General features: G+C 38.4%; 1 protein-coding gene across 1 annotated transcript in view; it reads right to left on the reverse strand.

Moving 5' to 3' along the window:
• Positions 1-5364: 5364 nt before the first annotated feature.
• PARD6B (par-6 family cell polarity regulator beta) overlaps positions 5365-13568 on the reverse strand; it is a 58132-nt gene continuing 49928 nt past the window's right edge. Inside the window, exon 3 of the mRNA XM_085619146.1 lies at positions 5365-12666. Coding sequence (XP_085475272.1) covers positions 11822-12666 — 845 coding nt within the window. The 3' untranslated portion in view covers positions 5365-11821. The remainder of the gene's footprint in view (positions 12667-13568) is intronic.

Here is a 13568-nt window from a genome sequence, read left to right on the forward strand (position 1 = left end):
ATGGCACCACCATTGGAGCCGACAGACTACAAGCAGACAATGGTTACCTTCACGGGCTGTGCAGTGGCTTTGCTAAGGTGTCAGAAGCAGGAGGCTGACCTGAAAGAGAGAGAACTCACCGGCGGGGTCAGAGGCATGACCACTCGCACTTACGTAAGGCCCAAGGGCACTCCAGAGGAAGGGGACGAGCAAAAAATAGAATGAAGAGATAGAGAATATGGTCTCATCTGGGTCAAAGATACCCCGGTGCCAGGATAGGTGGGGAGATGCGGGAAGGACTTGTGACACCACATGCAAACCGAGTGAGGGTCCGTGGCGGACAATTGTCGTCTACAGGACTCAAGGCTTGAGCCCCTAGGACAGTGAAAAAGGGTAGAAAAAGGCACACTGCTCAGTTGCCAGAGAAACGTAAAGTAGGCCAGAAATTGACCAGATGAACTGCAGTGCAGATCTGCGTTGCTAGCGCAGCGAAGAAGAAACTGACGGCAAAGCACCAGCGGAGTTCTTATATGGACTCCATTTATGTCACATTCAGGAGACAATGACCCTACGGAGTCGCTCGATGCCCTCTACCGATGAGCAAATGGGAACATTTCCAGATCCAGCCTAGTGCCTGGGGAGGATTTTGAGATAAGGAATCTGCGGCTAGATCAGATGAAATGAGTTAGTGGGTGCAGGAGAGTGTAAAAAGCATATGTGCTACTGAACAGTCCTGTGGGACCTCATATTTGATGGATAAAGATGTGGTGGTAAGTCAGGGCTGTAAAATCCTAAAATGTTACTAGTGGTGCAGGGCTTGTAATTTGAAAAATCTACTTGACCTCTGTTTTTCAAAGCAGAGCAAATGTAATAAGATTTAAAGGCATCTTTATTGCTCATTTACTTTATGAGCAATTAAAATGCCTTTAAATATTATCCTGTCACATTTGCCCTGCTTTCAGAGACAGAGGTCAAAAGTCAGTTTGTCTTCCTACTCACCAGAAAGGGCGAGTAGGCCCTAAAAATAGCTTGTCCTAAATAAATCTGGCTCGCCATAGCGAGCGGGCAAGTGGATTTTTCGAGCCCTGTAAGTCTATATTTGGGTTTGGTCCTCAAGAAAAAAAAACAACCAAGCTTGAATTGATGTGGCGATCTCCAATTTGGTTAAAAGACAGAAAAATTGGGTGGTCTACAGTGTCAAACGCCTCTGAAATATCCAAGTGTATCAAGTTACCTGAAAAAACAGGACTCCTAAACAGCTTTTACTCATCCAAAGCATATGCCTGAGCTGCTTCGGTCATCTGCAGGAAGCCAAGTTGCAAAGACAGTTCACTTCTTCTATGTATTATGTATCGAGCCAATTGTTGTATATGAAATGTTCTACCATTTGCCTGGGTCGGTGGCAACTTGATAAGGCCTATAGTTTTCAGCCAGAGATCCCACTGGTGTCTTTTTTTTTTTCTTTTAAAGAAGAGTGATTCTCCAGTTTTTTGTGCAGGGAAGACTAACAGAAGAGAAAGGCTGACTATATTTGCAAGGATTGGGGGTACCCACATGTACGGCTGGAGAAAGAAGATTGGGCACAGATCATCTGCGAAGCCCGATTTGATTGACCAAAGAACAGAAGCCACTTCATCTTGGCCAAAAGCTCTGGGTGGAGATTGAATGGGAAAGACAGAGGGAGCATGATTAGTAGTAGGAATTACACTATGTGACTACATTTAAAAAACACGTTATAAATGAAAACTTGTGCCAACTCTTTACCAATCTGAAATTTAGAGGTGACTGGTATCATTAAGTTGGGTTAACAATAACTGTCTGTAATTCAGCACCAAGGTGTGCAAGGGTGGAACACGCACCTTACCAAAACACATTATTTTAGGAGCCAAATGAATATTAAAGTGTAAAACACTCTTGATAAAATATGTTCATGAAACTGATAAACATTTTTGAAGCATGCATGACACCCAGGAGGTACAACACACCCAGGAGCAAAAATAAGGAGAGCACCAATACATGTGGGAGAAAAACAATCTAATTCTGGTGCAAACCTTATTTAGATACGAAAGCACTTGAGGCAAGGTCAGCAGGTAGGTGTGTGCTATTACATTAAGTGCAAAATTAATGGGCACTGGTTTGACATCACATTCACACTTGTTGCAACATCACCAATGCTGGGGGAAACAAGTATGAACATAAATGTGCTTCTGTTGCAGTACATGGATGATATGCATTACCTTACACACTGCAAAGATAAGCACATTTTAAGGGTTGCAAATATTTTCATAGAAATACGATTTCATGGAAATGGAATTCTTTTACTAAGAAACCATTTCATCTAACTATTTAATGGAAATGTTCAATATGCATGGCATTTACCTTTTCAGAGAAAACCAATTAATAGAATGTGTTTTTGGTTGAAATTGGCTAATGAATGCTTATTTTGTTTAGTGTAAATGCAATGACTGCAGGTCTTACTTTCAGAAAACGTTAAGTCGGGGATATCAGAGTGCTTTACTACAGGCGACAGTATTTATATATTTTACACTGTCAAAAAATTATTTTGGGTGCTTTTAATTCTCTGACCCATCACTACCAATAAACACCATCCATTAATGACCCCACACAACCACTAAACACCATAATTCCCTTTCTCCTAAAGCCTCTCACTACACCTAAACTACACTCATCCTTGAAGCCTAAAAGCCCTTTCTACCCATCCCTGAAAGTCAGTCACTACCGACTCTACCCATTTCTGAACCCTAAAAACCCCTTTCTATGCCTAAATCCCACCCATCAAATACCCCTTAAAACACCTCCCCACACCCAAACTCCACCCATCCCTGAACCCTAAAAAACCCTCACCATCCTTAAACGCCAGTCACCTAGAACATGCCAGCCACCCATAAAAACACAACCATAATCTACTTATCCCTGAAACTTAATAACCACTTTCCACATTTAAACTCCACCCATCCCTGAATCTTTATTACCCCACGCCACCCTAAACTCCACCTCATCCTGAACCCTAAAAACTCTTCACCACCCAGCCGCTACCCATAATTAAACATTAAAAACCCTCACCAGCCCTAAACTCTGCCAATTCACGAACCCGAAATCCCCTCAACACTCTTAATGCAAACATACCTTATACAGAGAGAACAAAGTACTCCTCTAGCTCAAACCAAAATACTTCAAGCAATGGTTGAAGGTTAGCCCATCTTAACGAACCAATGGTTGAAGACTTTACCAAAGGCCCTCTTTTTGGTTATGACATGAGCTCTAGTAACCGCAAACGCTGCATGTAGTCAGGACTAAAGTGGAAAGGTTTCAGATACTTGGCTGTTCATAGCTAGGCTTTAGGACCTTTACGGAGAAAGGTCCCCTCTGCCATAACCTGCAGCAATGTGTGCTAGAAAGTGCCATCAGCTGGCCAACGACGGACCTAACCACCCACTTCCTCTCCAGGAACATCACAGTATCTTTTTTCAGCCGACTGCATTCAAAAGGCTTTGTAAGACTTTCCTTAAAGTTGATGTACGAGAGTCTACTTTGAAGTGTTTCTTTTAAACACAGAACACAATTACAACTGCCACTCGCTGTGTGACAGGTTTCATTTTTTGCACTGGTGAGCATATATAATTTTGTTCTATGTTGCCAGCATATATAATGTTATTCTGTGTTGCCACTTGAAGGTGACAAAACGTCAATTTTAGGTCAAATTAACCATTTGCAGTTTTCCCCAAAATTTAGGTCTTGTTACGCTGGAGGCTCCTGTTGTGGTATGGCTTGAAACGAATGCCCCTCCATTCAACTGACAGTTACAAACAAACTCTGGATGCTGTCCAATGGGACTTGTTTTTATGGACACTTTATAGGTGTGCTTGCCCAGGACATCCAACAGGAAACATCAACAAGATCCTTCCTCCCAAGACGTGTGCATGCTGGGCACTGCCTAGCAACAGGAAGAAAACCTTGGGTGTCTTGCAGTTATCTGCTGAAATCCAAATCCCTGGACCAATTTGTGCATGCTACCTACACTGCACATTCCTAAAATGGCCTACTTGCACAGCCTTTGCTGAGAAGGTTAAAATGTAAAGGGAGCACAGATTTTGCTTTGCTCTGGCTTCTTGTCAGTCGCAGTGCTTGAACTCCGGGTTGAGTCTGTGTAGAGTGAAAATAGGAGCTTAATAGAGATAAGCAGATTGCAGATCTGCTAGTGCTTCTTGCCATAATCATACAGTTTCTGACAGGTGACAGAGCCTGTGAAACCTTGTGCCTCTAGCAAAATAACTCACATACACTTCAGGCATTATAATTAAGGAAATGTAACAGGTGAGCAAGCAAGTTCTTGTTATGCTATATGTACTTGGCGTTAAAGATTTCTGTAAAAATATTTAGCACACACAGACTTCAGGCATCTATCAAAGTAAATTTCATAGCAACATCTGCTCTATAGTAGGAGAGACAGAACTGTGTCTCTCCTAAACAAGGGGGGCATTAAACATGGCCACCATATTGACCTAACGTGGAAACCTTCCTCCTTTCAAGTACAGTTTTCTACAGCTAAACGTTAAGAATACAAGTCCAGTGTCTCACCTCTAATTTATGATTAAGACACTTCAATAAATATCTACCACAATTGTGAACCCCACAGCTCCACACACAAGTGGAGAAGCACGGGAAGCAATGTGCTCAGGATATCACAAACATTCCCACCGAGTGATCCTGCTCTATATTTAATAATGATCTTGGTGCATACAATCCAGTAGGTAAGTCAGTATCTCAATTTTCTTGCATCAAGCACAAGCGAGTATTACCCATGATGTGCAAAAACCTCAGGCTTACTAAGTAGAAATGCAAAGCATAATGTTCAATTTTACAGCAGATATTTCTCTTCACTACAACACAGTATGGTTTCTTAGAAAACTAACCACCAAAGAAAAGTTATATATTTTGGTTTCATCTGCAACTTGTGATCAGACTTTCCCAGTCCTATTGCAGTCAGTCTTAAAAAAAATTCTCAAACCTGCACCAAAACCCAACTCTTTCTAAATCCAATTCCTAGACATTGGTACAGGTTAGTTTCACAAATATTTCATATACCTTTCAGGGTCCCACACCTGTTACAAGACAGTTCCAGTTAGTGTCGAGTGATTACCAGTTCTGAAATTAAGATGTGGAGGTAAATACAAACAAAAGGAAACAAAGTACAGCATGACAATTGAAATCAAAAGCATACAGCTGCTCGTACTGCAAGCATGGCAGCAGGAAAAACCAAAGGCAGAGAGGAGAAACAACTGACAGTAACTAGCTTCTACTCTTTAAAATCAAATAGCACGATGTCATATGCATTTACACAATAAGCAAACACAAACATCAAACTAATAATTTATATAAGTTTATTATTTCATTATGTACAAATATAAGACACTAATATACAATTGAAGCTACAATTGATTACCAAAAAGTAAAGGTCATTTAGTGTGGTATAAATTTGCATTTACAATAGAGTTGTAAGAAAAAATACTGATATTTTTTAAACATTTTTACTCATGTATAAAATTACAGAGCAAGTAAAATTTAATTCCAAAATATATTGTACCCACTGAAGTACATACATGTTGCTGATCCCTTATGATCATCTTTCTTTACTTAAGGACATGAAAAAACACAGGGTTCACAGTTAGCCTGGACTCGAGACAGTAACAAAGCAACAAGCAGAGTGAATTTTCCAATATTTCTCGTGCAATATTTTATCATAAGGTGCAGTTAAAAGACTTTCCAGTTTCAAGAATATTTCATGAGTAAAATTTTCATGTGCTTTCCACAGTGCAGAGAAGTAACCTGAATAAAGAATTTTCCAAAATTCCAGATATTTTAAAGCCCACACTTCCACCCAATAGTCTAGCGAATCCAAATAGAACAATGTGTGTTTTTCAAATGACACCTATGGTAGGAACTACAAGTAGGTAGTTTAAATAATTCCAACTTCACAGTAGTATCAGCTGTTAATGGCAAAGCCAAAGTCAACTGACCCGCTGTTCTTAGGGGGTTAATACCTTTTTATTACATATAATTGCTTTTGTATCATCATGTGCAACAACTCTTACATTGTTTGTCAGGTACACTATATTGTACCAAGTTATTGATATGACAACCTTCCTAAACATATTACCAGATATTATCAAAAAGCAAGTAATAGCCATTGGTAGCAAAGCGTTTGCACTGAAAATGTGAATTCTTTAAAAAAAAAAAAAATCTAAGATAATGTTAGTTAAAAAGACTGAGGAAGCCACAGGTTCAAAGGCATATTTTCCTTGTAATGGTAAAACCATATTTAGTACCTTGTTGAAAGCAACAGTACATGTAGCGACCAAAGATTTCTAAATAGGAAAAAAAAAAAAAGAGTTCAGTGTACTCAGTGGTATCTTTGTTTTTCACTTACATTGGATTTTTCAAAACTTGCAAGAACCTTGAAGTGCTTTGTAAATAATTTATTACATAATTAAAAGCAAATCTGTCTTGGTGTTCATTTTGACTATCTCCTTATGATAATGGCGAACTTAGACAAAGGACATATTTTTAATGTAGATCTAGCTTCTGTTCAATCTAGTACTTTAATTTAAATACAATCTTAATAAACACTAATTTTAGGAGAAACTGATATGCAATTGAGATGAAACAAATAAGAGGCATATATATATTAAGGACAGCCAAGGAAACAAAATATAGACTAAAACGAATAATCAATATGTAATGCACATTTTTCCGTATGTTATAATTTTTCTTGGTTGGGCAGGAATGAACAGAACTTACATTATTTTTTTATATTTTTGTTCAGTTCTCTGCAATAACTTATACATATTAGTAAACAATTTCCAAAATGACATTCCATATAACAAACTATATTTGATAGGTGAATTAAAAAAAGTTGGATACATTTCCTCTAAATAATAAACCTTCAATAAGGATCTACATCCTTATGACATAAAAAAAAAGAGAAAAAAAAGCTGAATGCCCTTTCACATTCCTTAATTTGAGAAAAAAATATAAAACGCATCGCTCCCCACAAGCCCTCTAACTAGCTGTTGTGCAGTTTCATTGAAGGAGAAACCCCAGTGACTTGGCCTTCAGAATTTCCACCTTCGCTTTCAAGCAAGTGATATACAAGCAAGGTACGATCAGCTTTAACTAATTGCAAATTCAAATACTAATAAAAGTTTTCATCTTCCACAGAACACAGCCCTTTAATGAAAGAACCTTTTCCTGAGGCAATTACACAAAAACTATAAAAATAAACTCAATATTTTACAGTTTCAAAAGAAAGGAATCGCACGTGAAGTTAAGTCCCCAAGTTAGCTTTTCAACAGTAAGTTTGAGATGTTAACAAAACGTGAAAAGAGGTAGTGTATGACAGCATAACATAGTATACATTTCTATAATTCATTATACTCCACCCCAGTACCATTTTGATTTAAAATGATTTCTAACAATCTATGCTAGAGCATTTGATCGATCATGAATTAGGCTTTATAAAACATTTACAAAAATACATAGTGACATGGAGGAACTCACAATTGCTCGCAACAGTAAAAGCATCTCATGCCTTTAGCCATATAGTTAATATTGATTGAGACAATATGCAGCAAATAAGAAAATTATTGATTTTGATGGGTAGGCTTTAGGATTGCATGTAAAAAAATTTGAACTTTTTAACTATTAAACCTGTCACTTTATTTGCATATGTTTTGAGGATAGAACATATGTAAAACATACAACCACATAATTCCCAACTGAGAATATATAATATGGTCTCCAAGGTTAGATATACTTTTTTGTGACCATGAAATCAAGGAGCAAGTAAGTAAACAAATAACTAATGGACTCTCCGCAACTATCATTCAAATTGGTCTGAAAGCGATTAGTGGACATGTGCAGTGCCAAAGTACTTACATAATTAAATAGGCAACAACTTCACACTGATCATTTCATTTTTTAAACTATACCTTTGAAGAATTAAAGCTGGGGCATTGCATGCCCAAAATCTGTAAATATTGAAATATGCTGCCTCAAACTTGCAGCCAAGATAGGTTTATTTGTTGAAGTATTGTACTGTAGATTGTGAAAACCTAAGAGGGTGTTTCTACTGTAAAGAAACTTCAATACAAAGTTCTTGTTTTCTTTCAATCTAAATATTAAACTGTTATAATAACAGACATATGACGGTCACAAATTCAGAAAATAAATATGAAGCATGTAAAATATACGATAGCCAAAAACCAAATGTTTTAAAATGTTATTGCACAATGCATTTCAGTGATTTGGACTAGCTTTCTGAGAAGTTAAAAAAACCACTGGGAACCCTCAGTGCAAATCTGATTAGCTTTATATTAATGACCCCTTTATGCATTTATGAAAGTTGCAAGGTTAGAAATAGGCCTGGACGGTAAACTCCACTCGCAGAGTTTTTTCCTCTCTCGCAGCTCGCCAATGTTAAGTTGGCGAGCCCGAGCGAGGAAAATCCAACGCTATACAGGCAGTCGCAGCAGGTCGCTAACGCTCGTGTTGAGAAACCCGCTGCAGACTTAAAGGAAGGTGTCTCTTGTGCAGAGGAAAGCTGAACCCTCTTGCACTGCACATGGTGCCATTCACGCTGATTTTTTCAGTGCAGGACAAACACCCGGCGCTAAAAATCAGCACGAGCAGAGCGACTTACCTCCCTCTGCCGCTTGCGGAACTCAGCCAACTCCAATTATTGCAAACTCTGACTTGTTTCCCACTTTCAGACCCCTTAAGGATAAAGTTCTGATCAGGGAGCCAGCCATGCAACTTTCTCTGTGTACGAAGTGAGTGTTCATTATCCTATTCCCTCAAACTAACAGCACTGGTGCCATTTTTCATTATTGCTATAAATGAAATTGCAAGCTCATACGATAATGATTCAGATAAGGGGAAACTTGCACAAAAGAAAGCAAACTAGTAGGAGACATGCACAAATTCAAATAAGTGGCAAATCCTTTTTGGATCAATATTTCAGTAGCAGTCACCACTGGTTAACACTTAAATAGCGGCAAACACAGGAGTGCCTTTTTCTGGCCTCACCCCAATGTTCTACTTGCCAACCCAAAAATAGATTGAATACTTTAATTCTCATGTGAATAATCCCTGCAATATAATTTGATGTGAATATTAAATGTATTTAAAACACAATCTCATGGAAATGCATTGAATTAACGTTATAAAGATTTGTTTTGTGTTTTACTATTTGTAAGGCCTTGCAGCACCGCCTTTGTTAGGGTAACTTCCTAACCCAATTCTACAGGATTCTGTCCATAGCATTAGTAATCTAATTACCAAGAAATTGGCTGTCACTTCAGACCCAATGCATAACCTAAAGAATTAAAATAATGCAAGTGAAAAAATACATTTTACAATGAGAAATCCCAAGCATAAAATATGGAACGTGGAACTGTAAAACAACTTCAGAAGAACAAATCTTTTAACAATTAATCGTATTATCTACTCTGAATTGCGAAACAGGTAAACAGTTTCAACTGTGAAAACAGTCTTATGTAGAACTGTAATTAAGGTGTTTCAACATTTGAACTTAGTCTTCGTATTGGTGTCTTCCATTCAGAAAGGTTATAACATTTGAAATCTACAATTCACCGAGCTTTACCTTTTCAATCAAGATTTGTAAACAAGGCTTCCAAGTACAATATTTCCAATTTGCTAAAACTTGACTCTCAAATTATGCATCTCAAAATAATTTAGTGTAAGCCTTAAAACCAGATTTTAAGCAATCAACCAGTTATGACAATCTCAATCTAAGCATGCACTAACTTGGCAATAAAATAAAAAATGAGAAAATAGATGAAGCTAGTCCAAAATGCTCTCACTCAGAGTTCTAACTGGTGACGAATCCCAGAAAGCCTCTAAAACTAGTTTCAAAATAGGAACCCATGATTGTGCACGTACCTATTCTCATGCGGATCTGGGCCCATCACTTATAGTATCTTGCATGTTCAAGTTCCAACCAACATAGATTTAGGTCAGATTGTTCAATACCTTCAAAAGCATAGCAATACAGACGGGCCAGCATCTCACACCCACACCAAAAAAAGTCCTCAGAGGCTATAATGAAAGCAATGTGTCGCCAACTTTACGAACCACAACCAGAAAGCCCCTGTTACTAAACAGCCACTTGATATGAGGGACTAATGCAACTCTTCTCTCATGAGAGCATGTGCCATTGTTATTAAGTGCCCGTATAGTGCTAATTTGCAATTTGGTATTGCAATGCAATCCCTTTTGGCAGTATGGAGTATTCAACTAGTTTCATCAGATCACAGTGCGATTTACACATGTGGTTAGTAGGGTAAGGATGACTGCTTTAATGTAGTTGTAAGGATATTTTGGTGGGTAACATCAGACAGCTAATACCACAGTGATAAAAATGTGACCTCTACAGCGAAGATGCTCATTGTACAGCACATATTTATGTTAATTAGCTGATGGTAGCAAGTACTGCTGGATGCCTCAATAGTCAGCCAACTGTATATTCGTGCTGCACTGTATGCATGATTTCAACAATAACTTAAGAGATCCGTAGTGTGTCAGTAGTGTGGAAAAAGTACACCATCGACTACATTTGGAAATATTGGTCCTGGATGATTGTATACTTAGGAGTGTTAAAGGTAGCCCATCACCTCTTGCTAAAGTGTCTGAGCATAAAGAGGTGCAAAATGCCCGATTAAAACTCCATGCTACTACAACGTTGTACTTATGGAGAGGCACCTAAAGAATTTCCTAGATTATACGAATCATAGTTCAAAAACGAAGTCCCTCACTCAGCACCAAACGCTCAACTAACAGCGACCTAATTTGTGCTTTCAGCGTATATGAAAGGGGAGGCTATCAGAAAAGGGATCGGTTATGTGAAAGCAAGGCTCCACAAATCCCCCCGCCCAAACCCCACCATCACCCATTGCTCTTTCAAAATTTGAGGACCAAACAATGAATGTGTTAAGTAAAAATTAGTTTTTTTGCAGTTATTTTCTTGCCTTGGGATTCCAACCTCAGCCCAGTCGAACAAGATTACGAATGCACAAACATTTCTGCCTAGTTCATAAAAATTAAAATATCAGCTGCAGATTCCACCAACTACAGAAAATACAGAATTGGCATGGAATGGTCACTGAAGAGGATAACTCTCAAATATGTTAATGTTTTACCTGTAGTAACATAACTAAGCACAACCCACGAAGCGAGAGCACAAAAACTTATGTAATGATAGAAGAAAACCCACCACACAGGAGGAAAAATCCCTAGGGAAGTTCTTCATATGTTATGGTCAAAAAGGGAGATGAGGTGGTGAGAGGTATCGACTCAATTAAAAACAAATGAAGCTTAGGTATGCGAAAACATAGGATGAGTGCAGGCAATATGAGTGATGTGATCCATAAAGGTGCCATCGTCTCAGTCTTTAAGCTGCTTTGAGTGCAGTCCTTATCAACAATTGGTACAACTGCAACAAGTTGTAAAATTGGAGAGAAGTAGAGAATATAAGAAGTCTACTTTTTTTTTTTTTAAAGTATTTTGCTGCTACTGCTTTCTCATAAAATAGAAGCAATGCTTGTGATAAATGAATCATTTTTGCTGTAAAACGTAAACAGGAAAAAAAACTTCACATTAGGATTTTAAGCAGCATGCTTAAATTTCAATTAAGCACACAGTAATCAAGCATAGGTCACAATTAACAATGAAACAAAATATACAATCTACAGCAAGCCAGATGCGAACATTAAATGGCACCTCCAGAAAATGTAGAATATGCAGTTTATAGTGTTATAATTGTTCCATCTTCTTCTAAGCATTTGTGGTCGTCATTACTTTTTCCTGGGACGATGCTTACATCATCGTCTAGTGTAAGGAAACTAAGATCATTAGATGGAATATAACCGTTTTGCTTTGTTTCGTGAAGACATTCATATTGTGTTAACGATTCAACGCTTTCAATGTTAGACTCTGCTTTGGGAATTTGCTGGGGCTCCCCAGAACCTTCAATAATGATGTCTTCCTCATCACTATCGACTTCTTCTTCATGGAAATTCTGTATAATCGGCTGGGTTGTCGTCAAGAACCCATGGAGGCTGTTACTACTGTCAGTGGATTGGCCAGAGCTACCAGAAGTCCGACTATGCCTTACAACATTATTTCTCTGGTTTGCTGGCCGTACAGTAATGATTAAATTATGGCTATTAGCAATCATCATATCTGTAACTTGATCAAGAGACTTTCCAGAAACTTCAATGCCATTGACTTCAAGAACTTCGTCATTGACCGCTAGCAAACCTGTGCTTTGAGCAAGGCCTCCAGGAACAAGTCTTGATATAAAAATGCCTGGAACCTTCTCTAACCCATGTGGAGTTACTCGAACACTGGAGCCATCGCGGATGTAGAATCCTAGAGGTTTTTCACTGCCATGCTTGTAAAGCCGTACCCTGCGGTGAGATTCTGGAAGGATGTCTACATCGATAATGGAGGAGACTGGCCTGAAGTCACGAGGCATGCTGATCACAATGTGGGGCCTCTTTCTGTTAATATCTGGGCGCAACACGTTGGCTAGAACATTCTTCTTTCTTGTCATAGTGTCCGCACCGAAGGCGCTGTAGTCTGCTTCTTCTGAAAAAAATTAAATAAAAATGGTTTTCTTTTAATAAAGATAATTTTATTGCTACATAGATATGCATTATCTTGAAATATATTTATAGTAATATTGTAAACACTGTCGTCACTAAAGCTTTAAGTAGTATATTTTGAATTTCAGGGCAATGAGATGTTTGTCCTGGAGAACTGCACCTGCTACTGCTCATTCACACCACAAGTAACGAGCTTGGGAATGTCTTCGGTTATCTTGCATCAGAAGGGCTCAGACTATCAACTTGGCACAGTGCTGACAAGACACCTCGTCATGCCTGCTCCCAAACATATTAAACATGAAGAACACATACCTGGAAAGTTTCCATCACAGGAATGGCAGTGAATATAACATACTATGACCCGCCTTGTAGTTCGTAAATAATGGAGCTATAAACAATCTCAGGCCAAGGAATTCGGAATGAGAAACACATACAGGAGCAACAATGTTCAAACTTGTGAACACCACCAGAGGGCATTTACCTCATAAAAACATTTCACAATCTGAAACCGCAATCACCCGAGGTTCATTAAAACAGAAAAAAAGAAAAGAGATCTGGCAGGTATCAGTGCGGTCCTACCTGTCATATCGAATATAAAAATGAGTACGTGCTTGAGAAACCTTTTTGTAGCTGGAGCCTTCAGTGCCACTTGCAGAAGGAAGGGGTATATTATTAGGCACTTAAAGGTATTGCTCAAATCATGATTCCCCTCATCAACAATCTTTTATGAAGGAGCATTATTGCATTGGAAAGGATACTGATTACTTCGACTTCCAAATAAAAGATAAACCTTATTTCACGGATGTGATGTCGCACCTGCAGAAAACTAAAATCACTTTGCTCTTCTCTTTTGTCACAAAAGCTGGTAAAAGGTACCCCAAACAC

Source organism: Triturus cristatus, chromosome 7 (assembly GCF_964204655.1).
Source record: "Triturus cristatus chromosome 7, aTriCri1.1, whole genome shotgun sequence".
Classification (NCBI taxonomy): domain Eukaryota; kingdom Metazoa; phylum Chordata; class Amphibia; order Caudata; family Salamandridae; genus Triturus; species Triturus cristatus.